This window comes from Bubalus bubalis, chromosome 5 (assembly GCF_019923935.1).
Source record: "Bubalus bubalis isolate 160015118507 breed Murrah chromosome 5, NDDB_SH_1, whole genome shotgun sequence".
Classification (NCBI taxonomy): domain Eukaryota; kingdom Metazoa; phylum Chordata; class Mammalia; order Artiodactyla; family Bovidae; genus Bubalus; species Bubalus bubalis.
The window spans coordinates 1436623-1459827 of NC_059161.1; the positions used below are offsets into that span (position 1 = coordinate 1436623).

General features: G+C 62.4%; 1 protein-coding gene and 1 long non-coding RNA gene across 8 annotated transcripts in view; both read left to right on the forward strand.

Moving 5' to 3' along the window:
• The first annotated feature begins 669 nt into the window (after window positions 1–669).
• The window catches only part of KIF21B (kinesin family member 21B), a 38060-nt gene continuing 15524 nt past the window's right edge, over window positions 670–23205 (forward strand). For 2 of the 7 annotated variants that reach the window (XM_044942613.2, XM_044942615.2), the window contains exons 1-21: window positions 670–850; window positions 7211–7433; window positions 7663–7845; window positions 10461–10610; window positions 10704–10838; window positions 11089–11256; window positions 11493–11608; window positions 12053–12248; window positions 13468–13657; window positions 14111–14174; window positions 14247–14447; window positions 14773–14854; window positions 15146–15263; window positions 15966–16157; window positions 17582–17781; window positions 20355–20462; window positions 20896–20964; window positions 21307–21539; window positions 21668–21815; window positions 21896–22090; window positions 22170–22271. In XM_044942613.2, coding sequence (XP_044798548.2) covers window positions 771–850; window positions 7211–7433; window positions 7663–7845; window positions 10461–10610; window positions 10704–10838; window positions 11089–11256; window positions 11493–11608; window positions 12053–12248; window positions 13468–13657; window positions 14111–14174; window positions 14247–14447; window positions 14773–14854; window positions 15146–15263; window positions 15966–16157; window positions 17582–17781; window positions 20355–20462; window positions 20896–20964; window positions 21307–21539; window positions 21668–21815; window positions 21896–22090; window positions 22170–22271 — 3153 coding nt within the window. In that variant the 5' untranslated portion in view covers window positions 670–770. The remainder of the gene's footprint in view (window positions 851–7210; window positions 7434–7662; window positions 7846–10460; window positions 10611–10703; window positions 10839–11088; window positions 11257–11492; window positions 11609–12052; window positions 12249–13467; window positions 13658–14110; window positions 14175–14246; window positions 14448–14772; window positions 14855–15145; window positions 15264–15965; window positions 16158–17581; window positions 17782–20354; window positions 20463–20895; window positions 20965–21306; window positions 21540–21667; window positions 21816–21895; window positions 22091–22169; window positions 22272–23205) is intronic. The other 5 variants (XM_044942616.2, XM_044942618.2, XM_044942619.2 and 2 more) reach the window with 4 other exon arrangements.
• LOC123333608 lies at window positions 858–3623 on the forward strand. Its single transcript, XR_006550986.2, has 2 exons — window positions 858–2408; window positions 2443–3623. It is a non-coding gene; the product is annotated as an uncharacterized LOC123333608 (long non-coding RNA).

The following is a 23205-nucleotide window of genomic DNA, read 5'->3' on the forward strand; positions in this document are numbered from 1 at the left end:
GGGGGTGGGGCAGGCCAGCCGGCAAGGCTAGGGCGCAGCTGCGTGGGCTTTCCTGGGCTGGGGACACCCCCTCCTAGGCCCCAAAGCTGGGCCTGCGGGGTGGACCGCGGAGGGGGTAGTGGGCAGTTCAGGACAGGGACCGCACCACCCCCCCGCCCCTCCTCGCACCCACGCTCCAGCTTCTCCCCGCCCACCTCCTCCCCCAGGCCTCCTTCAGCCTTTCTGGGGGAGCGGGCCCAGCTGAGACCCCGATGCCTTGGGGTTGTGGATGAGACACCCCACGCCCTCCCCCACTGGACGGCCCACCGGGGCATTCCGCAGAAGTCAGTGGCCAGGACCCTGGGACGAACTGAGAGAGTGAGAGGTGGAGGACATCCCCGGGAGGGAAGGAGTCCTGAACCCCAGGCTTCCTGTGGGTCCCCTTGAGTGTCTGCAGCCCTCCCTGGGCTCCTGGGAACGCGTGCAGGGGCAGAAGTCAGGCAGAGGGGGCTGCGGACCCCTTTCCCCAGGCCTGGCCTCGTAAACCCATGTCCTTTGACCCTGCTGTACAAAGCCTTCTTGTTTGGGGGTTCAGACCAGTGTTTTCCCTGAGGCAGCCTCAGGAGGACTGGGCTGGGGGAGGGCCTGGGAGCTCACAGGGCTCCCCACGCCGCAGCTCTGCAGCTGAGAGAGCTCCTGTACATGCAGGGACACATGTCACGTGTAAGGACTGCCTCCTTCCTGAGGCTCAGAAGGGAGAATCTGAACAAGCCCGGAGTCACACTCTCCTAATGGTGGAGCTGAAATCCAAACCCAGCCTGACTGTGGCCCAGCCTGCCGCATCCTCTAAGCAGCCCCGGCCCGGAGAGAGGTGGGCCGGGGAAAGATGATCCTGCCAACAGCTGCCAGAGGGCCAGAGCCGTCTGCTGGAGAGCGTTTTCACATTCACAGTGAAGACAGCCGAGGCCGGGGCAGGGGAAGCAGGGGCCAGGGACCCAGGAGGCTGCTGCCTTGCAAGAGCACGGCGCCGCCTCCGAGGCAGAGGGAGGAGGTCACCCACGTTCGTGGGCATCCTCTCCTCCCCACCCACTCCTGGGCAGCCTGCCAGCTCCAGGAAGTCGGCTGGAATCGACATCCCTGCTGTCTCACAGGAGTCTGGCTCCCAGACACCCTGGGGCTTCAGCTGACTTAGCCCATCCTGCAGGGGGTGCGGGGGCAGTCCGCCCTAAAGTAGGGTGGCAGGAGCTCCACACATCAGCTCTCAAAAGATACCGCATCCAGTCCTAACAGAGGCGGCTCGGGTGGCGTCAGTGACCATGACTCCACGGGAGGAGGACTGCAGACCCCCCTTCCCTTCTCTTGCTGCTAGCTGGTCTGAATCCCTCGCTCTGTGGCTGAGTTCCCCTCTGGTCTGGCTCCATCAGTGATGGGACCAAGCTGGCCCCTGGCAGGTCACTGCATGACTGAGTGCCTCACTGTGCCAGGCAGACAGGGGGTCCTGTGGCTCCTCTCTGTGTCCCCTGCCACACACACACTCCTCCACATCGGACGTTGTGAGAGCCCAGCACCAGACGGAGCCAGGCGTGGTGTGAGGAGGGGGTCATGGGATCCGGGCAGCCATCGGGGGCAGCCCACCCCAGGACGGGGTGCTGGGCATTCTCACTTCTCCAGGCACCCAGGCCCCCGGACTCCTATTCAGGGTTCCAGAAAGACATTAGGGTGTCCAGGAGGGGCTCACACCCCTGGGCTGTTTCTGAAGGGACTGGTTACGAGGTGATCTTGGCCGTTGGAGGAGGCTGCGGTTCTTCTCAAGGCCCTGGACGTGGGGCCCGCAAGCCCGAGTGACAACTCGCCTTCAGGCTGGTTCTCCCGCGTTGTCCTCCTGCTCTGACCCTTCAGTCCCATGGCCAGGAAAGATGGGCTTCCTAGAAGACCTAGCTAGCTACTGATTAGCTCTGTGACCTTAAGCTGAGTTAATATCTCTTTGAGCCCTCTTTGTAAATTGTGGGGGGACCTCCTCCTTAGAATGTGTGCAAAGTGTGGTAGGAACCCCCCTGAGAATGTGTGAAAAGTGTGGTAGGAATCCACCTTAGAATGTGCGCAAAGTGTGGCAAGAATCTCCCCCTTAGAAAATGAGGAAAGTGTGGTAGGAACCCCCCCACCTTAGAACGTGTGCAAGGTGTGGTAGGAACCCCCTGCTTAGAATGTGTACAAAGTGTGGCAGGTACCCCCCCTTAGAACGTGTGCAAAGTGTGGTTGGTACTCCCTTAGAACATGTGCCAAGTGTGGTGGGAATCCCCCACTTAGAATGTGTGCAAAGTGTGGCAGGTACCCCCCTTGGAACATGTGCAGAGTGTGGCAGGAACCCTCTTAGACTGTGTGCAAAGTGTGGTAGGAGCCCCCCTTAGATCGTGTGCAAAGTGTGGTAGGTACCCTCCTTAGATCGTGTGCAAAGTGTGGTAGGTACCGTGACCAGTGACCAGCAAAGAGGCATGTTGCTCCTTATGTGCGGGGCTACTACTCCTGAGGAATTGAGTCCAGGAGGTTCCAGGTAACAGCAAAAGGGATGTCAGGCATCACAGAGCACACACCACAGCCGTAAGAATTTCCTAGGATTCTGGAGCAGTTCTTAGTTATTTTAATATCACAGCCTGAGGCTGGCAGGCGACAGTCCATGGGGTCGCAAGAGTGGGACATGACTTAGCAACGAAACCACGACCTCTTGGAGAAAAGGAAGACTTCTTCAAGGATGTGGGAGCCTGGGATAAAGACCCGGGGGCGGGTCGGTTAGGGACCTACGGAGAGGCTGGAGCCGGCTAACCGGGTGGGACGGGGTTCACCTGGAGCCGGCCACACCCGCGCACCCTGTCCCAGCCCCCGGCGGCGGGGCGGAGCCCTGCGGGGTGGTTGGCGGCTCTGTGCGGCGTCACCGAGGCCGGTCGGGAGCGGCGCGCCGCTGGCCAGGCTTTGGGGGAGGGACCCTCCCGCCTTGGCAGGCGCAGCGTCCCCGGGCCTGCCTCCTCGCTGGCTCCGCCGTCCTCCGCTTCCGCCCTGTCCTGGCTCCCGAAGAGCCGGGGAAGTGCTGAGCTCAGCGCTTCTTGCAGCCCCGGGATCGGGCTCGCCGCCTTTGTGCCCCGCCTGGGGGGACACGAGCCGGTGTGGGGTGCGGCCCGGGTGCCCGCAGCCCTCCGCCCTGAGTGTACAGACGGCTCTTAGAATCCCCAGCCCCGGCGCCGGCGCCGTAGCGCCGCTAGGCAGTGCGCGGAGGCGGCCCCGCGGGCCCAGGCTGGACCCCTCTGCCGGAGAGCCCGGGCCTTCTCTGCGCCCCTCCCGGCCCTCTGCGTCTTGCCAAGTGGCGGATAGACCGGGCTCTGTTCTGGGAGGTTCCGGGCCTTTCTCACTGGGGCCCTGCGCCTCCCTCCACCTGCAGGGCTGGGAGAAGGGATGGGGAGGTTGGGGGAGGGCGGGGAGGGGGAAGGTTTCCGGGGCTGAGGCGGGTGGGGTGGGGGGGGGGGGTGTCTCTGCTCAGAAATGACCCCCCGCCGTGGGGTCCACAAAATCCCTTTTGGGTTTGACAAAAACAGGCAGCACACTTTGCCAGTTTGAGTTTTCCGAATAGTGCAGTAAATCATAATTTATCGTGATCACGGAGTCTTTTCATTCCCCCTTAAATTTTGCATCGGAGGCGCGAACACCTCACTCGCCTCACCCTGGCTCCGGTTGGGGCCCACAGCACCCTGCGCCCCTGGTTCCCTTGGAAGATCCTGGAACCTGGTTCCCACCCCTGCCTGCCCTCCCGTGCCCCTACGGAGGAACAGCGCTGGCAGGGGTGCCATCCTGCCACCCTGCGTAGCCGGAAGCTGTCTCCTTCCCTCATCTGGGGCTCCAGGGCTGCCACAGAAGTGACCTCGCCTGGGGCGGGGCCAGGCTGGTCAGGAGCTGCCGCAGGCAAGGGCCGTGGAGTTCCTAGAAAGCTGAAACTGGGAAGAGATGTCCTGATGATGCAGGGAAGCAGGGGTGGCTGACCCGCTGGAGGATGGGGCAGGCGCTTGCCAAGGGCCCGTCTTTTATCTCCTGGACGCGCCCTGGGTTCACAGTCTCCCCCGGGCAGGGTGTGGTGGGAAGGAGCCCAAGGCGACTGCCCACTGGACTGGGGGCCCCCGAAAGCCCAGCGCTCGGGTCCAGCCTGCCGGACCTGTGTCGGCTGTGGCAGGCCGCCCCCGCCCAGCTGCCCCCTGCTCCCTCAGTGGTGCCGGGCAGGGAGTTTATACGTCCATCTGGGCGCCGAGTGTCCCAGGCAGCTGGAGACGTGGAGAAGCCGCGGGCTTCAGGCTCCCGGCTTGCCTGTGCTGACTGGGCCTCAGCCTCAGCCCCTCTCTGGACAGTGGGTTGAAGTCGCTGGTGCACCACCTCCCTCAAGTGAGATGGTCTGAGGCGCCCGGCTCAGCGCTGGCGCATGAAAGCACCCATGCCCGGTTACTTGCTCATGGCCCATCCCTGGGACGAACCCTCCCCCGCACCCCGTCCGGGTCGGTGGCCTTGGGAGTGAGTGACTCATCCTGGGCTCGTGTCCTCTGGCTCCCAGCTGGTACCCCATTCTCTGGATGGTACTCACCCATCCACACCTGCCAAGGACACTGTGCCTAGAATGGGCCAGCGTGGGGCTGGCTGGCTCTGACCCCAGAGGACCCCACACCAAAATGTGCTGGACCGGGAAAGGTCCCAGGGTGAATGCCTGCTGACCTTGCAATGCCTGGACCCTCAAACCCTGGAGCCCCCTCTAGGCCCTGCCTCCTGATGTCCTTCCGGCCACCCTCTTGGGCTGGGGGCCTGGTGGGCGGAGCAGAAGCCGGCTTCTTGCTGATGGGCTCCGCCAGGCAGGGCAACGGCTCCCCCTCTGCGGCTCCTCCTGTCTCCAGGGACCCTGATTCGATTTCCTCCAATCACCAACATTGCCGTCTGCCTGTGGTAATTAAATGGTATTTGAACCAGATCCAGAAATCCCATCACAAGCAACCCACATGGCAGGGAGCTGGTGCTGGCCAGCGAAGCTGGACAGGCCTCAGAGGCGGCCGGGTCCCCCTGGGAGCCCCGGACACCCTGGGCCCCCAGGCCTGAGGTCCTGGCCCCTACCCGGTGCCCTTTGAGGTTGCTGCCCGCCTTCCCCTGGGCACGCTGGGCCCTGCCCCTCAGCTGCACAAAGCACAGGAACAAGGGAGGAGTGGAGCCCGCCCTGCCCAGGCTCCGACCCCGCTCCCCCTGGCGCCCGCCCCTGGCCGGCACCGTCTGTTTCCTTGTCCGCCGCAGGGACCAAAGTGTCCCGCTCGGGCGTGGTTGTGTGTCGGCTGCCACCACCAGCGGTCCAGGTGGGAGCACCACGGCCCGAGCATCTTACTGACGGGTCCAGGGTCTGGTCTGTAGGTCCAGAAAGGATGGGGAGGATTCCCAGCGCCCCTCCCAGCCAGAAGCTGGTCTGGGGGAGACGGGAGCTGTGCTCTCACTTCAGCCTGGCCCTCAGCAGCTGGATGGGACAGGGAGGGGGGTGGTAACCTCCCTGGGTGTCCGGCCCCTGCAGCCTAGGTGGTGTGAGGACCAGTCCTGGAGAAAGGCCAGGCCACCACCCCGCCCCCAGCCTCTTATCCCCCTCACAGCCGAACGCAGGCCGCAGGCTCAGGGGGCTTCTCACTGGGCTCTGAGGAGCCTCAGGGCTGGGCAGCCTGAGGCTGAGACAGGATGGCCCTTGGGGGCTGGCTCTGCAGGGGGAGTGCCCCGGGCCAGCCCTCACATGCTCTCTTCTCTCCGTAAATGTTGGCTTAGGGCGGGGGTGCTGACAAGCAGCTCATTGTGAGAGCCTGGCTGAGGGGCTGGCTGGCTGTGTGAGCCCACAAGCACCCCTCCACCCGGAGATTCAGGCATCGGGAGGTGCTCTCTGCCAATCCATGCACATGCTCACTGACTCACTCTCAGTTGCCATGGGGACCTCCTCCAGCAGCGGCTGCTTGCAAGAGGGGCAGGGGCAGGGGCAGGGGAAGGAGATGGCCCTGCCCACTGTCCACGCTGCGCCCCGCTTTGCCTTGGGGCCCCTCCTCTTCCTCTGTGCTGGGGAGCTCCCAGGGCCTGGGATGGGGCCCCTCCTGTGGCGGGCGCCCCTGCTGGAGGTCCCTGCCCTTTTCTGACTTTTGCCTCGACCCGCTCTCAGGGTCCTGCCTGGTCCAGCCCTCTTGGCTTCCAGAAAGGAACTGGAGCTCGTGCCTGAGACTTCCCCTCGCATCTGGGGCGGGCCTTCCTGAGCGGGGGGACCCCCTGCAGCCCCCGCAGGCCTGGGCAGAGGCACTGGTCTCCTCCGGAATGTAGCCCCCCCCGGGGGGGCAGCCGGGCCTGGCCCTCCCTTCCCTCGCTGGTCCTGGGCTTTGCCTCTCAGGAGGGGCCACCTGCCTTCTCCCCACCCCTTCTCTACGGGACGCGGACACTGGGGCTCCGTGACCCGTCAGGAGCGTGTGCTTTGAGGTCAGTCGGACCTGGCATGTTCTGTTGCTGCCCGATCTTGGGAAAGTCAGACTCTCCCAGCCTCTGTTTCCTCAGTAAAAATCCAGCAAATAACACATACCTTGCAGGTTTATGGTAAATAATACGTAAATTCGTGTTAGGTAAAATACCTTTAACGTAGATTCAATTCCTAGGGTGCTCATGAAATGTTAGCAGCTTCTGGACTTCCTTATGGTCCGGTGTTAGGAATCCACCTGCCAATGCGGGGGACACGGTTCGATCCACGCTCTGGCGAGATTGCACATGCCATGGGGCAACTGAGCCCATGCGTCACAGCTATGGAGCCCTCGAGCCCCAACTTCTGAGCCCATGGGCTGCAATCCTGAAGCCCTCGCCCCAGAGCCTGTGCTCCACTGCAAGAGAAGCCCGTGCAGTGAGAAGCCCGCGCTCTGCATCTAGGGAAAGCCCATGTGCAGCCACGAAGACCCAGTGCAGCCAACATGCGTGCATACATAAATAAAAACGCCTGCAGCTGCTGCTTTGAGCGGTGTTGATATTATCATCACTGTTATTGTTAGGGAGGTCTCACACAGCTGCCCCCATGCTATGCTTCCTTCCTTCTCCCACTCGTGGGAGAGGAGGGACCTGGGGACAGATGCTGGCCAGCCAGATGGGCAGGAGGGTGGCTGCGGGTCACCCCCAGCCAGTCTGACCCAGGACTCCCTCCCACCCCCGCCCTGGGCAGGATCCGGCCCCAGCTGTCAAAGGAGAAGATTGAGGGCTGCCACATCTGCACGTCGGTCACCCCCGGGGAGCCCCAGGTCCTCCTGGGGAAGGACAAGGCCTTCACCTATGACTTTGTCTTCGACCTGGACACCTGGCAGGAGCAGATCTACTCCACCTGCGTCAGCAAGCTCGTGGAGGGCTGCTTCGAGGGCTACAATGCCACAGTGCTGGCCTACGGGCAGGTGAGCGCCTTCGCCTGTGGTCACCCGGGCCGCGGCCCCCGTCTGAGGGCACAGCGCTGGCCGCGGGGTAGCTGGGGTGCAGCTGGGGTCTTGTCCGTGGTCCGGGGGTGCTGGGGCACTGCTGGCTGAGACTTGGGAGAGGCCGGCGGGGACAGGCTGGAGGGCCCCGGGCTTGCTGCCCTGCCCCCAGGGTGCTGGGTAACACCTTCTCCCAACTTTGCCGACACAGACGGGGGCGGGGAAGACGTACACCATGGGCACCGGCTTCGACGTGGCCACAGCGGAGGAGGAGCAGGGCATCATCCCGCGGGCTATCGCGCACCTCTTCGGGGGCATCGCGGAGCGCAAACAGCGGGCGCAGGAGCAGGGCGTGGCCGGGCCCGAGTTCAAAGTCAGCGCCCAGTTCCTGGAGGTCTGTGGCCTTGCGGGTGGCGGGGTGGGGGTGGCAAGACTTGGGAGCCGGGCTCCCAGCAGGGTGGCAGAGGAGGCACCGCAGGGATGAGGTCCCCGCTGTGGAGGGCGTCCCCCAGCTACGCGGTGCTGGAGGCCCGCCCGGCGGGACCCTGAAGGGCCTCCCTGCCCCCGAGGGGCTCGAGGCAGGGAGAACCTGAAGGTTCCCTGCAAACTCGGATGGATTATAGCTCTGCCACCTGGTAGGCGCGATGGCACCCAGTCCTGGGGCCCTAGGGTGACCAGGACGCCCAGGCCCAGCTCATAGTGAGAACTCTGGCTCTCACCCTTCCTGGCCTCCGCTGGGCCCTCCTGCCCCTTTCTGGCTGAGGTCCTTCCTGACCCTCGTAGTCTTCTCTGACCCCAGGGCAGGAGGGTTCTCCAGAGGGGGTCTTTCTGGCCTCTGGTCCTGCCTGTCTCTGGGAGGAGGTCAGGGTGCTGAGCCCCAGGGAGGCAGCTAGCGGCTCTGGGGCAGGGGAGGGGATCCCTGGCCTCCCAAGAGACCTCTCAGAAGCGTCTCCAGAAGGTCCGTGGGCTCGGTACCTCTTACGAGGCCCAGCGTGACCAGGCTCCTGCTCTCGGCCGCCTGGCCCAGGCAGCGTCAGTCCCAGGGATCCCGGCCCCGCGGCGCTTGCTGGGTGTGGGGCCGCCCTGGCCTCTGACCGTGTCCAGGGTGTCCTCAGAGGGAAGGACGTGGCCCCCGCCTCTCCAGCCCTGCTCCCTCCTGGGCATCTGTGCACTGCTTTCCCCGTAGGGGCCCTGACTTTAGGCTGGAAGCTGCTCTTTGTCCTTCTGGACGCTTGCTTTTGATAAAGAGTCTGCCTCTGTGTGTGTGTGTACATGTTATGTGCGTAAGTATGTGTCTATACATGTATAAGTATCTATATGTATATGTGTGCAGGCATGTGTATGTGTGTGTCTCTGTATACATATATATGGATGGATGGATGTGTTCCATCCCCGGGTCAAGAAGATCCCCTGGAGGAGGAAATGGCAACCCACTCCAGTATTCTTACCTGAAGAATCCCATGGACAGAGGAGCCTGGCGACTATGGTCCATGGGGCTACAGAGTCATGCACAGCTGAGCGACTGAGCACACCCTCACTGTATATGTCTCTACGTGTGTCTGTGTATATCTGTGTATTTGTGTATATGCATATGTGTTTGTGTGTGTATGTGTATATCTGTGTGTTTGTGTATATGCATATGTGTGTTTGTGTGTGTGCATGTGTATATCTGTGTGTATATGCATATGAGTGTTTGTGTGTGTATGTGTATATCTGTGTGTATATACGCATATGAGTGTTTGTGTGTGTATGTGTATATCTGTGTGTTTGTGTATATGCATATGTGTGTTTGTGTGTGTGCATGTGTATATCTGTGTGTTTGTGTATATGCATATATGTGTTTGTGTGTATGTGTGTGTCTGTGTGTTTGTGTATATGCATATGTGTATTTGTGTGTGTGCATGTGTATATCTGTGTTTGTGTATACGCATATGTGTATTTGTGTGTGTGCATGTGTATATCTCTGTGTTCGTGTATACGCATATGTGTATTTGTGTGTGCGCATGTGTATATCTGTGTGTTTGTGTATACACATATGTGTATTTGTGTGTGTGCATGTGTATATCTCTGTGTATGTGCATATGTGTATTTGTGTGTGCGCATGTGTATATCTGTGTGTTTGTGTGTCCCACACTGTGTATTTCTATAAACTTCTCTTTGTTTTTCCCTTTCTGCATCCTTTTGTCATAGAGAGACCCAAAGAGCAGTTCAGCACCTAGAAAGCCCACGCCAAAGGGTGACCCACAGGGATTAAATGTTGCCGTGTGTCTGTCCTGACAGACAGACACCAAGGTCCCACATCTGCACCAGGGCCTTCCGTTTCCTCTTCCCCTTCCTGTGGGGTATTTCTGTCCCTTGAAGGCCATCAAAGCCTCGGATGTCCGCGGGCTGGGACCTGCCCCCCCACACACAGGCCACTGTTGGCCGCTGACCGCTTGCTCGTCCCTCCTGCTGCCCGCCCCAGCTCCCTGCCTGGTGACAATTCCAACAGATGAAACTTGCCCTGCCAGCGATTTCAAGCACAGGACTCTCCAAAGCTGAGACCATCTGAAATGGGGGTACACTCCCAGCCAGGCTGCCTCCCACAGTGGTGTCCCCAGGCTCACTGGGGGCCAGGTCACAGGTGGCTCTCCATCCCTCACCCCCCAGAGCTCAGCTCTCCACTGAGCCCCACCTCCCCGCTTGGAGCCCCGCCCCCGCCCCCTCTCCCCGGTGCATCACATCCTCTGTCTGCAGGAGGACTCAGTCCTCTTGTTCCCACCGGTTCCTCAGCCCCCAGGGTGGAGCGCTGATTGCTGCCTCCGTGGGCTCTGCCCAGGATCCAGCTGCTCCCGCCCCGTCCAGGGGAAAGAGCCCAGAACCTGGAACCCCAGGAAGACCGGGGTGGCTAGGGAGCCACCCAGGGCCGGTTTCTGTGCCTGCAGAGCAGAGCTGGCGTGTGGCTGGAGAGAGCCCCGGGGGCCCCGGGCCATGCCCGCATACACCCAGCCCCATCTCCCGCCCGCACAGCTCTACAATGAGGAGATCCTCGACCTCTTCGATAGTGCCCGCGACCCTGATGCCCGCCACCGCAAGTCCCACATCAAGATCCACGAGGACGCCAGCGGCAGCATCTACACCACCGGCGTCACCTCCCGCCTCATCAGCTCCCAGGAGGAGGTGAGCGCCTGCGGAGCCATGGTGGGCTGGGGCGGGTAGGATGGGGGGAGCCGGGCCATGCAGCTGCTGGCCCTGACGTCCGCCCCTCCGCAGCTGATCCAGTGCCTGAAGCAGGGCGCCCTGTCCCGCACCACGGCCAGCACCCAGATGAACGTGCAGAGCTCGCGCTCTCACGCTATCTTCACCATCCACCTGTGTCAGATGCGCGTGTGCACCCGGCCCGACCTGGTGAGAAGCCCAGGGCAGACACCCGCTGGCGGGAGGGTTGTGCGGCGGGAGCCCAGGCTCTGGGCCAGCAGACCTGGGCTCGGGCTCACCCTGCCGCTTGCAAACTCGCCTTCCTCTCAATGCGGGAGAAGCAGGCAGTGCACTCAGTCTGATGCTCGGTGTGCACGAGGCACCCCCAGCCACGCTGCCCCTGGGGCCCGAGGGCAGGGGCTGGGAGCAGAGGGGCCCATGCCGGCTGGCTTCCCCACAGGTGAACGAGGCCGTGAGCGGGCTTCCTGATGGCGCCCCTCCTGCGAGTGAGTACGAGACACTCACTGCCAAGTTTCACTTCGTGGACCTGGCCGGCTCCGAGCGGCTGAAGCGGACAGGGGCCACGGGCGAGCGGGCCAAGGAGGGCATCTCCATCAACTGTGGGCTGGTAGGCACGCAGCGGCCAGCACAGCTCAGCCTCAGACCCTCCCCAGGCCCGCCTCAGGCCGGCTGCTGGCCGGGGCGGGCCGCTGCCCTGACCCTGACTGCCCACTGTCACCAACTCTCACATCTGCCTCTAAACCCTCGGGGAGCCTGAGGGCTGCTGGGGTCAGCGGGCCAGGTCTACCCTCCGGGCTCTGTCCTCCCCCCCCGTGCCTCTCGAGCAGCGGTCTGTCTCCGCAGCTGGCCTTGGGCAACGTGATCAGCGCCCTGGGGGACCAGAGCAAGAAGGTGGTGCACGTGCCCTACCGGGACTCCAAGCTCACCCGGCTCCTCCAGGACTCGCTGGGCGGCAACAGGTACCCGCCGACACCCGGGGAGGGGCGGGGGTGGGGGAGCGCAGGGGCCTGCCGGTGTCCGGGTTGGAGCGGTAAGGCCCAGTGGACAAGGGGCCCGCCCGGCCCTGTGGGCCGCAGGCCTGGAGGTGCCTGCCGGCCACTGTGGTCGGACCCGGCTTCGTCGTCTGCACGGCAGGGAGGGGTATCCTAAGGAGGTGGTAGAGGCCGAAGGGGACGCAGAAGCCGCATCACAACCCTCCTCCCCCCTCCCCCGCCGCCTGCTGGCCGCCTCGCCTTGGTCACCACTGTTGGAGTGGAGACCCAGGCCAGGTGGTGCGGAGCCCCAGCTCCAGGCTCTGCCCAGGTCCTTAGGGCCCCCAGCCGGGAGCAGGATCTGCTCTGAAGTGATGCCCCCCGGGCCGGCTGTGCGCTCGACCTTCATTCCACAACCCCCGCACTCCCCAGCCAGACCATCATGATCGCCTGCGTGAGCCCCTCGGACCGCGATTTCATGGAGACGCTCAACACGCTCAAATATGCCAACCGGGCCCGCAACATCAAGAACAAGGTGGTGGTGAACCAGGACAAGACCAGCCAGCAGATCAGCGCGCTGCGGGCCGAGATCGCGCGCCTACAGATGGAGCTGATGGAGTACAAGACGGTGAGTAGGCCCCGCCCCCTCCCAGGGCCCGCACCCTGCACCCCTCCAAGGCCCCACCCCAACCACAGGCCCCGCCCCTCCAGGGCCTCGCCCCTCCAAAGGCCCCCTCCCCTCCCACCCAGGCCCCCCCTTCACAGTTCCAAACCCCGCCCTTCCGGCCCCGCCCCACCCGGGCCCCGCCCCCTCCCCCTGGGCCTCACGCTCCACATGCCAGTCTTGGTGGCCAGGGCCCGGCTCACCGAGTGACCGGAGCATCGTCGGAGCTCTCAGGCTTACAGTGTCAGACAGAGAGGTGCACATCCTGATTGCACAGGTCTCACGTGTAAGACAGGTGCTCTGCGGGGCTTTATTCTGCCGCATGCGCCGTGTTGGACCAGAGGAGACTCAGGCTGCGGCACAGTACCATGAGGACAATTGACGGGACCACACGAGTGGTCCAGCGTACCTGGGGGTGCTGCAGGGGAGAGGGCTGGCCCCCTCATTCAGGTGGCCAGGGAGGGCCTCAGGGAAGAGAGGCCTTCATTATGGGAACAAGTGAGATACCAGCAAAAGGAAATGGGGCAGGCATCCTCAGGTGCCAACAGGCCACGAGCAAAAGAACAGAGAAGGGAAGTGAAGTGGTTTGGGGAAGCATCCCATTCTAAGGCAGAAGTCACCAAGCAGCGGCCCCTGGCCCGAGCCTAGCACACAAGTGGGTTTTGGTTTGACTGGCCCTTTGCTTTAAAAGAATGCAGGGGTAGTTGTCACTTTTCTGAAAATTAGGGAGTTTCTGTTTTCTTTAAAACTTTGAAGCTCTAACAGTGTGGCACCAGGCTGGCTGGAGTGGCCCAGGGGCGGCCCCTTCTGGGCTGCGTGCAGCTCCGTGTGCTGCAGTGCCCCTCGCCCTGCCGCCTTACACCTGCCCCCCTCATTCGTGCCCACCCCGGCTCTGGGTTTTGGCCCTTGGGTTAGTGTTTGTGGAGACAGGAAGCTGAGCAGTGGAGAGGGAGGTGGGTTGAGATTGTGAAGGTCTGGAATGGCTGGTCACGAAATGTGGACTTTCTGTTGTCACGGGGGCCCTGAAAGGTTTCTGAGCCCTGGGAGACGAGAGCTAGCAGGGGGAGCTGGCAGGGCTACTGTGCGGGGGGAGAGGCGGGGGTGGTGGGGACGAGCATCGTGACCCCCCCACCCTGCACCCCGTCCCTGACTGCCCCCTCTCCCGCCCCCCTGCCGCTCCCAGGGCAAGAGAGTGATTGGGGAGGATGGCGCCGAGGGCTACAGCGACCTGTTCCGGGAGAACGCCCTGCTGCAGAAGGAGAACGGGGCGCTGCGCCTGCGGGTGAAGGCCATGCAGGAGGCCATCGACGCCATCAACAACCGCGTCACCCAGCTCATGAGCCAGGAGGCCAACCTGCTCCTGGCCAAGGCCGGTGAGTCAGATGCACCAGGCGGGCGGGCCCCTGCCCCCACACCCTGCCCCCACACCAGCCCGGGACGTTGGGCTCACAGGGCAGCCGGCTTTTCCTTCCTCTGTAAATGCAATCGCACGTACTGTCCGTGATGCTTTACTTCGCATGATGCTGTGTTAAACACACAAGCCCACTTAATTCTCTTAAGCCGCGTAGTGCTCCATATGTGGTGGTGATGAGTGATTTACCGTAACAGCCCCTGTTGATGGACATTTGCTTGTCTCCAGTCTTGCTGTTACCAGCACACCGGGGTCTCTGCACCCACAGACAAGCCCCTCTCTGATAGAAACTCCTCCTTGGACAAGGGCATGTGCACTGCCCTGTTCAGGGCACTGATAGGAGACCACAGCCTGGAGCTAAAGGGCCTCCCTGTACTTACCTTCTTAACTGTCCCTGCCCCCTGCGTCCCCACAGGAGACGGCAATGAGGCCATCGGTGCTCTGATCCAGAACTACATCCGGGAGATCGAGGAGCTGCGGTGAGTGGACACCCGCACACTTGGGAGCCCAGGACGAAGGCAGGGCCGCTCACCTCCGCCCCCACCCCGCAGGACCAAGCTCCTGGAGAGCGAGGCCATGAATGAGTCCCTGCGCCGCAGCCTCTCACGGGCCTCAGCCCGGAGCCCCTACTCCCTGAGTGCGTCCCCAGCCGCCCCGGCCAGCTCCATGGAGGACGCCTCTGAGGTCATCCGCCGAGCCAAGCAGGACCTGGAGCGGCTCAAGAAGAAGGAGATCAGGCAGCGGAGAAAGAGGTGAGGGGAAGCTCTCCCCAGGCGGCCCGAGGACCCCGTGCTCAGGGGCCGTGTGCACCCAGGTGGCCTAGGAACTCACTGAGCGAGGCTGCTGTGGACAGAAGCCCCCACCTCCAAATGCTGGATGTCCCCTGAGGAGGAGGGGGAGGGAGGATCCCACCCGGGCTTAATTCTGGGCTGGGGGCTAGGGAAGAGCATTGGACCCCTGCAGAGCTGGACCCAATCCCACCCAGTGCCTGAAACTCTTCCCCCGCCAGCTCTCACCCTGCGCACTCACTCAAGGCAGGTTAGCCCCCTAACCTGTCCCTCCTTCACTCCTGGGCAGCCCAGAGAAAGAGGCCTTCAAAAAGAGGGCAAAACTCCAACAAGAGAACAGCGAGGAGACCGATGACAACGAGGCCGAAGAGGTGAGGGACCCGCCCCCTCAAGCTGCCCCCATGTCCCTGCCCAAGTGGGTCTCCACAGACATCCTTGTGCAGGGTGGGGGAGGGCTTGGGTCAGCCTTCGGTGGGTCCTGTGCCTCCCGGTATCTGACTGGTTGCCACGGTGACGTCCATCCCTCAGCCCCTCATCGCAGTTAGGTGATGCAAGCGGGAGGCTTCTCCGGGTGGGACTCTCCCAGGAGAGAGGGTGGGGAGAGAGCCCCCCTGCCATGGCCCACCCCACTCCCCACCCTCCTGATGGTGCCTGGTGCCCAGGAGGACGAGGAACGAGAGGAGAGCGGCTGTGAGGAGGAAGATGGCCGGGAAGACGAGGACGAGGACTCGGGCAGCGAGGAAAGCCTGGTGGACTCCGACTCTGATCCAGAGGAGAAGGGTGCGTGGTCCTGGGCGGGGGACCCGAGGCAGGGCTGCCTTCCACGGGGGCCCAGAGAGACTGCTCGGGGCAGTGGCTGTCCGACATCCAGGCGGGAGCTCAGATGTGCAACCCATCATAGCAGAAACTTACTGAGCACATGTTGGTGCCGGGCTCTGAGCTGGACTTAAGCCCGTGAACGTGCCCAGCCTCCCTGTCCGCATGACCACCCTGAATGGACATGTTAGGACCCCTCCCTTGGTCACCACCGAAGAGCAGTCCCACAAAAGTTGGTGGTCCACCCCTGGGTGTGGGGGATGCAGAGCTGGGCCTTGGACCGAGGCCTGGCTGTTCCGAAGCCCTCTCCTCTAAGCGGGCCGTGGGTCCCTCAGCTCTGACCCAGAGTCCTGCCAGCTGCTCTGCGTCCTCTCCCCCCTGCAGCCCTGCCGGATCCCAGGTCGTCCGCAGCGGGTGGGCATCAGCTTCTGGGGCTCAGCAGGGGCGGGTGAGACGCCTGGCGCCCCCTGGTCCTGGGCCCAGCCCTGCACTTCTGGGCTGCTCTTTCAGGGTGTCCCCACCAGGCAGCCCCTGCCCACCGTGGGGTGAGTCATTTCCCCTCGCCGCTGGTCACTGAGTGGTCACGGCTGGCCAGAGGAAGGCCCTGTCCCCATCCCCTCGACCCGGGCCCCCAGCACCTCAGCCAGCCTGTCTCTGCGCCCACAGAGGTGAACTATCAGGTGGACCTGGCCGACCTGACGTGCGAGATCGAAATCAAGCAGAAGTTGATTGATGAGCTGGAGAACAGCCAGCGGCGGCTGCAGACTCTGAAGCACCAGTACGAGGAGAAGCTGATCCTGCTGCAGAACAAGATCCGGGACACGCAGCTGGAGCGCGACCGCGTGCTGCAGAACCTCAGTGAGGCCCCGCCCTGCCCTGCGAGGCCCCACCCATCACGAGCCCCGCCCAACCCACCGCGAGGCCCTGCGGCACTTACCATGAGGCCCCGCCCCACCGTACATATTAGAAGCCTTTCTATCTCCAGGCACAGGAAGGTGACACCTCCGTCTTTTCTTGAATTCTCTCCTAGGATGTTTCCTTTTGTTCCGTTTACAAATCTACTTCTCACAAGGTGTCTTCTGTACATCACTCTCAGCCCGTTCATCCTGTCACTATTCAGTCATTCACTCACTCACACATTCACTTACTCAGCACACATCCATGGAAGAGTCTTGCAGAGCGGCCCTTGTTCTAGGCGCCAGAGTTGTCGGAGCGAGCGCTGTAGTGGGGAGAGGCAGACGGCAGGAAGTGGTGGATTCTATAGCATGTCGGGGTGCCAAGTGCCATTGGAGAAAGCAGCAGGGAAGGAGGCAGGGCGTGCTGGGGAGGGGGTGGACGTGTTGGAAAGGGTGGTCGTGGAAGACTCGCTGAGAAGCGGGAGTCTGAGAATGACGGAGGGGAAGAGCATTGCAGGCAGAAGGAGCAGAAGATGAAGAGGCTCTGGGGCGCCCCGATGACTCGGCATGGTGGGAGGGCACGGTAGCAGCAGAGGAGGCCAGAGAGAAATGGCCAGACGTGCCGGTCATTTTAAGGACTTCTGCCTTCTTCTCTGAGGGACGTGGGAAGCTGGGGCTTTGAGACTCGTGATGTAAATTTTGAAAGCACTCTGACGAGATCGCTCCAGCTGCTGTGCAGGGAAACGCAAGTGGAAGTTTGAGACCTGCTAGGCAACTGTTATAAAGGTCCTAGTGCGCGATGGTGCGGGCAGGAGGTGGTGAGAAGCCGTCAGATTCTGGATACATTTTGAGGATGCAGACAAAGGGCTTTGTTGGTTGATTGGTGGGAGATTAAGAGAGGGGAGCCAAGGATGTCTCCAGTACGATGTTAGATACTGAGATGAGGAAGACTGCTGGGTGAAGGGGTGGGTTTGCACTTGTTAATCTGCCATGTCTGTTGGCAGATCAGGTCAAGAGTGGAGAGGCTTTTTTCTTCTGCCAGAGCCCCTGTCACTCTGTCTTCTCTTACTAACACTTCCCCTCCCCACTGGTCCAGCCCTCTCCTCCAATCATGGGTCAGAAGCGAGCCAGCGGACCTGGTCCTCAGGCCCCTCATAGGAAGCTGGCGAGCATGGGCTCAGAGATCTCAGGATGAATCACTTCTTTAAGGTCCCTAGAATGTCCTTGGGTGTCTCCTAATCCAAGCCCCTCCTTGTTCACTAGAGGGAACAGGCTGAGGAGGGTGTGGCTCACTAGCATCACGCAGTGAGACCTCCCCCCGGCCCTGTCCGAGCCCAGGGCACTGGGGCCCGGGGACCTGCGCCAACGCTGCCCCACTGCACGCAGGTACCATGGAGTGCTACACAGAGGAGAAGGCTAACAAGATCAAGGCGGACTACGAGAAGAGGCTGCGGGAGATGAACCGGGACCTGCAGAAGCTACAGGCCGCGCAGAAGGAGCATGCGCGGCTGCTCAAGAACCAGTCTCGCTACGAGAGGGAGCTCAAGAAGCTGCAGGCCGAGGTGGCTGAGATGAAGAAGGCCAAGGTGGGGGCCGGGGCCGGGGATGGGGCCAATGCGGGGCCAGGGTGGGATCAAGATGAAAACAGCCGAGGTGGGAACTGAGGGCTAAGATGGGGCTGGGGGCGGGGCCAAGATGCAGAGGACCAAGGTGGGGCGGGGCCGAGATGAAGAGGGCCAAATTGGGCGGGGCCAAGGTGGGGTTGTGGGCGGGGCCGAGATGTAGAAGGCCAAGGTAGGGGATGGGGATGGGGTCAATGCGCTGCCAGGGTGGGGCTGGGGGCGGGACTTGTGGGCCGGGCTGAAAGGAAGAAGGCCAAAAGGGGCGGGCTGAGGGTATAGGAGGCGGAGTGTAGTCTCAAAATCCATTTGAAAGTGAAGAAAAGTGTTAGCTGCTCAGTCGTGTCCGACTCTTTGCCACTCCTGCCAGGCTCCTCTAGTCCATAGAATTCTCCAGGCAAGGATACTAGAGTGGGTAGCCTTTCCCTTCTCCAGGGTATCTTCCCGCCCCCGGGATCGAACCCAGGTCTCCTGCATCGAAAGCAGATTCTTTACCATCTGAGCCCCAAAAATCCACTTACTGTGTTAAAAATAACCACTGTCAGCGTGGATGCTCATCTTGACACTTGGCATTGTCTGGTTCGACTGTCCTGCTCCTGGACCTTGTCCTCTTAGCTAGAGGTTGTGCAGGGTGAAAGCACAGGACCTCCGAGGACCCCCAGGGACCCCGACCAGTGCGGTGATCTCCAGTCCACGCGCAGTGCTCGAGTCCTTGGGTCTGGGCCGCCTCCACCTGCGGACGCCGACCGGGGTTGCGGAGGATGCGGCGGACTTGGTCAGCGGGCGCCCTCTGGCGGCAGGAGGGAGGCCTTAGGCCTTGGTTGTCCCTCTACGGGACTCTCTGGAGCTCCTGGATCGGTTCCCAGGGGAAGTCTGCCTGCTTCCTCTCTGTACGCTTGCAGGTTCCCTGGCTAAGCCTCTCCAGGTGCCCCGACCAGTGCGGGCCGCCGTCATCTCAGGGGAGGTGATGCCACTGTAGACCTTTAGGAGGGAGGATCCTCCTGTGGCTCTGAAACCTGGAAAAATTATATTAATGTAATAATGCCCACGACGTGTGGGAAGGACAGAGGGTCCCTGCGTGTTCCTGGGCTTCACTCTCAGCTTGTTCAGCTCTTCAGCAGGGACCCCCCCCTGCTCTGCTCAGCTCACTTAGTTCTTGTGAGCCTGGGGGAGAGGCTGAGAAGAGCACCCTTGGGCTGTTCCAGCAGTGGGCGTGCCCAGGAGGAGTGCAGGGTTTCGTTAGAAGGACCCGGGGCCGCAGGCATGGACTCTGATCAGATGCCACAGTGCCAAGGCCAGGACCCTCCCACTGCAGTTGAGGGGCGCCCGTGCTCACGGAGGTGCCCTTGGGAGCAGGGATGCCCAGAGCAGGGCCACCACGGGTCCTGATGTCACATGCCTGGAGTGTTCCTGCCGCCCTGAGACCGCCACCCTGTGATGACCCCCGTGGGGCTCAGCCACACAGGCGGAGTTGGGCAGATGGGCCTTCGTCCCGAAAGACACATTCCTCCCCAGGAAGCCTTGGGCTCTGGCTCTGGCCCCAGAAGAGGGCTGTCACGTTGGGGTGCATGCTGGACCCCCCATGTGTGGGGCTCAGGTCCGCTTCCAGCCAAGGCTTGGCTCACTGTAGCCAACCCCAGCCCTTTGGGGCAGCATTCACTCTGGACCCACAGGCCCAGCAGCAGGGAGGCCCCCCTCCTCTCTGTAGCTCCTCCCAACACAGCCACCAGCTCCCGGCCAGCCTCCCTCCCTGCCGGGCTGTGTCCTCTCCTGACTGTCCTCGGGGCAGGCTGGTGACGATCCTGGGGTGCCTGAGGCTTCAGTGGTAGCAGAGGGACCGCCCTGCCCGATTCTCATGTCCCCATCTCATGGAAGGGGGCTGACCCTGTGCCCTAGAGGGAGAGGTGCCACCAGGCCCCAGGGGCTTGCTCCCTGTCATGCCGGGTCACCTCTGGCTGCCCTGACGATGCCCTCTGTGCCAGGAACTCAGCTCCAGACTCTGTGCTTGGGGGCCTGCCCTGCCCTGACCCACTGTAGTACCACCCCCACGGCTGTGGTAAGAGCTGGATTTTGAAGCAAAATGACCCGGACCACAAGCCTGGCCACCCATTGCTGATTTTATGACTTTAAGTCATTTAGTCTCTCTGAGACTCATTTGCTGTTTATAAAATAGGAGTGATACCACTTCTCTCTTATGACTATTACGAGGGTCTGGGCATATAGTGTGGGCTCCATCCATGCTCCTGGTTTTTACGGTCACCGTGAGCCTCAGCTCCATCCAGGCAGGATCACCTGGCTCCGGCCATGTGGGCCCACACCGGCCGGGCCCTGGCGGTGGCTGCAGGTGGGGCCACCAGGGCCATGACCAGAGCCATGGGGGCCGCTGGGCCTGCTGCGTGGTGACACCCAGCCAGGCCGGCAGGAAGGCCATTCCTTTCGGGAGATTGGCCAGGAGGTGGGTCAGTTTAAAGTTCTGTGGAGAGTAGGGGACAGGCCCGAGGCACGGCCCCTGGCCTCACAGCCGTAACCCCCACACACAGGTGGCCCTGATGAAGCAGATGCGGGAGGAGCAGCAGCGGCGGCGGCTGGTGGAGACCAAGCGGACCCGGGAGATCGCGCAGCTCAGGAAGGAGCAGCGGCGGCAGGAGGTGAGGGCGCCTCCAGGCCCCGGCCTGCCTCCCCACGCACTGGCGCCCCTCCTGACCACCCAGGCCCCGGCAGGCCATCCTCGGCGGTGAGGAGGTGCCTGGAGGCAAGCGCGGCCAAACGCGGGAGGGCAGGTTGGCTGCGGGCGCCCAGCCTGCTCCCGTGTGGTTCCGAGGTGTGCCTGGAGCCCCGCGCCGGCCAGAACCCAGCACGCCAGCCCTAGCGTCCAGCCTGCAGAGAGGCCCACGGGGCCCAGCCCTCTGCCCCAGGCTCCTTGCCCTGCCCTGGTGGGAAGAAGAGGCCGAGAGACGTCCCCTCCAAAGACCGGGTCCCCTTTCCCCGCGACTTCTGGCTGCACAAGGCTGCCCTCCAGAGCCGGTGCGGCGGACCCGGCTCAGGGCTTGAGCGAGGGCTCCACCCCCTTCTCACCCCCAGTTTCAGATCCGAGCTCTAGAGTCCCAAAAGAGGCAGCAGGAAATAGTCTTGAGGAGGAAGACTCAGGAGGTGAGTGCGGGCCCCTGCCCAGCCCCCAGAGCAGCCCCCCTCCCGCCCCCGCCAAGTGCTGACCCTGGGTTACCCCGTGGGGGTGCTGAAGCCAGGGCGGGGGTGCGGGGGGGAAAAGGCTGCTGCTGGTTCCGGTCCGGATGCCCAAGATGTCAGTTTTTAAAAAGAGAAGTCTCTTTTTTGTTCATTTCACATCAAAGACCCCTTGGCCCTTTCTCCATCCCAAACCCAGGCCAGGACAGAGCGGCCCCCATATTCTCCCCACCTAGCACCCCCAGGCTGGGCCTTTCTGTGAGCCTGGGAGCATCCCGCCCAGTGGGCCCCTGTCCTCTGGACCCCTAGGTTTCTGCACTAAGGCGTCTGGCCAAGCCCATGTCTGAGCGGGTGGCAGGGCGAGTGGGACCGAAGTCACCCATGCTGGACTCGGGGGCCGAGGTGTCGGCCAGCACCACCTCGTCCGAGGCCGAATCGGGGGCCCGCTCCGTCTCCAGCATTGTGCGCCAGTGGGACCGCAAGATCAACCACTTCCTGGGGAGTCACCCTGCGCCCACAGTGCCTGGTGCCCGCCCTGCCAGGTGAGGAGGCCAGGCACCTGAGCTTTGAGGGCCAGGGGTGGGGCCTCAGAGGCTCCAGGTGAGGGACTCCGCACAGCGCAGAGGCTAAGAGTGGTCTGCTCTGGCCCCTCTGCCTGTGCCTCCCCCAGAAAGAAGTTCCAGAAGAAGGGGGCCAGCCAGAGCTTCAGCAAGGCTGCCAGGCTCAAGTGGCAGTCACTGGAGCGGAGGATCCTGGACATCGTCATGCAGAGGATGACCATTGTCAACCTGGAGGCCGACATGGAGCGGCTCATCAAGGTGGGCCCACCCCTCCGTCCCCCGCCCACCACTCCCTGGGCATGGGGGGCGGCAGCCTGAGGCCTCGCCCGCCTCCCCAGAAAAGGGAGGAGCTCTCCCTCATGCAGGAGGCACTGCGCAGGAAGCGAGAGCGGCTGCAGGCCGAGAGCCCTGAGGAGGAGAAGGGGCTGCAGGAGCTGGCGGAGGAGATCGAGGTGCTGGCGGCGAACATCGACTACATCAACGACAGCATCGGCGACTGCCAGGCTGCCATCGTGCAGCTAGAGGAGACCAAGGTGCCGGGGCCGGGCGGGCCGCGGGGCATGGGCGGGGCGGCGGGACAGCCACGTGACGCGCCCTCTGCCTCCCACCCAGGAGGAGCTGGACTCCACGGACACGTCGGTGGTCATCAGCTCCTGCTCCCTGGCTGAAGCCCGCCTCCTGCTAGACAACTTCCTCAAGGCGTCCATTGACAAGGTGGGCGGGCCGCTGGCCTCCCGGCGGACGGGCGCCTGCGGAGCCTGCCCTGGGGTGGAACGCTCACGGCTGGCTGCCCAGCTGCGTCACTCACGAGGGGATGCTGAAAAGTGGGGGTGACGGCTGGCCGTGCAGCTTTAATGAGGCAATGTGGCCAGGGGCTTGGTATGGTCACCGCACACAGCAGGGCCTGAGACCATAGAGGGGGAGACAGCAGCTTGTGTGTGTGTGTCTGTGTGTTTGTGTGTATGTGTGTGTGTGTATCTGTGTGTGTGTCTGCCTGTGTGTGTCTCTGTGTGTCTGTGTCTGTGTGTGTGTGTCTGTCCGTGTCTGTGTGTATCTGTGTGTTTGTGTGTGTCTGTGTGTGTCTGCCTGTGTGTGTCTCTCTGTGTGTCCGTGTCTGTGTCTGTGTGTGTGTGTCCGTGTCTGTGTGTCTGTGTGTGCCTCTGTGTGTGTGTCTCTGTGTGTCTGTGTCCGTGTCTGTATGTTTGTATCTGTGTGTGTATGTCTCTGTGTGTCTGTCTGTGTTCATGTCTGTGTGTGTGTGTCTCTGTGTGTGTGTCTCTGTGTGTCTGTGTGTGTGCATGTCTGTGTATGTATGTCTCTGTGTGTGTCTGTGTGTGCGTCTCTGTGTGTCTGTGTGTGTCCATGTCTGTCTATGTGTGTGTGTGTCCGTGTCTGTGTGTGTGTGTCTGTGTGTATGTGTGTGTATGTCTGTGTGCCTGTGTGTGTCTCTGTGTGTCTGTCTGTGTTCATGTCTGTGTCCGTGTCTGTGTGTGTGTGTCTGTGTGTGTCTCTGTTTGTCTGTGTGTGTCCGTGTCTCTGTGTGTGTCTGTCTGCCTGTGTGTGTCTCTGTGTGTCTGTGTCTGTGTCCGTGTGTGTGTCTGTGTGTGTCTGTGTCCATGTCTGTGTATGTGTCATTTTGTGTGTGTCT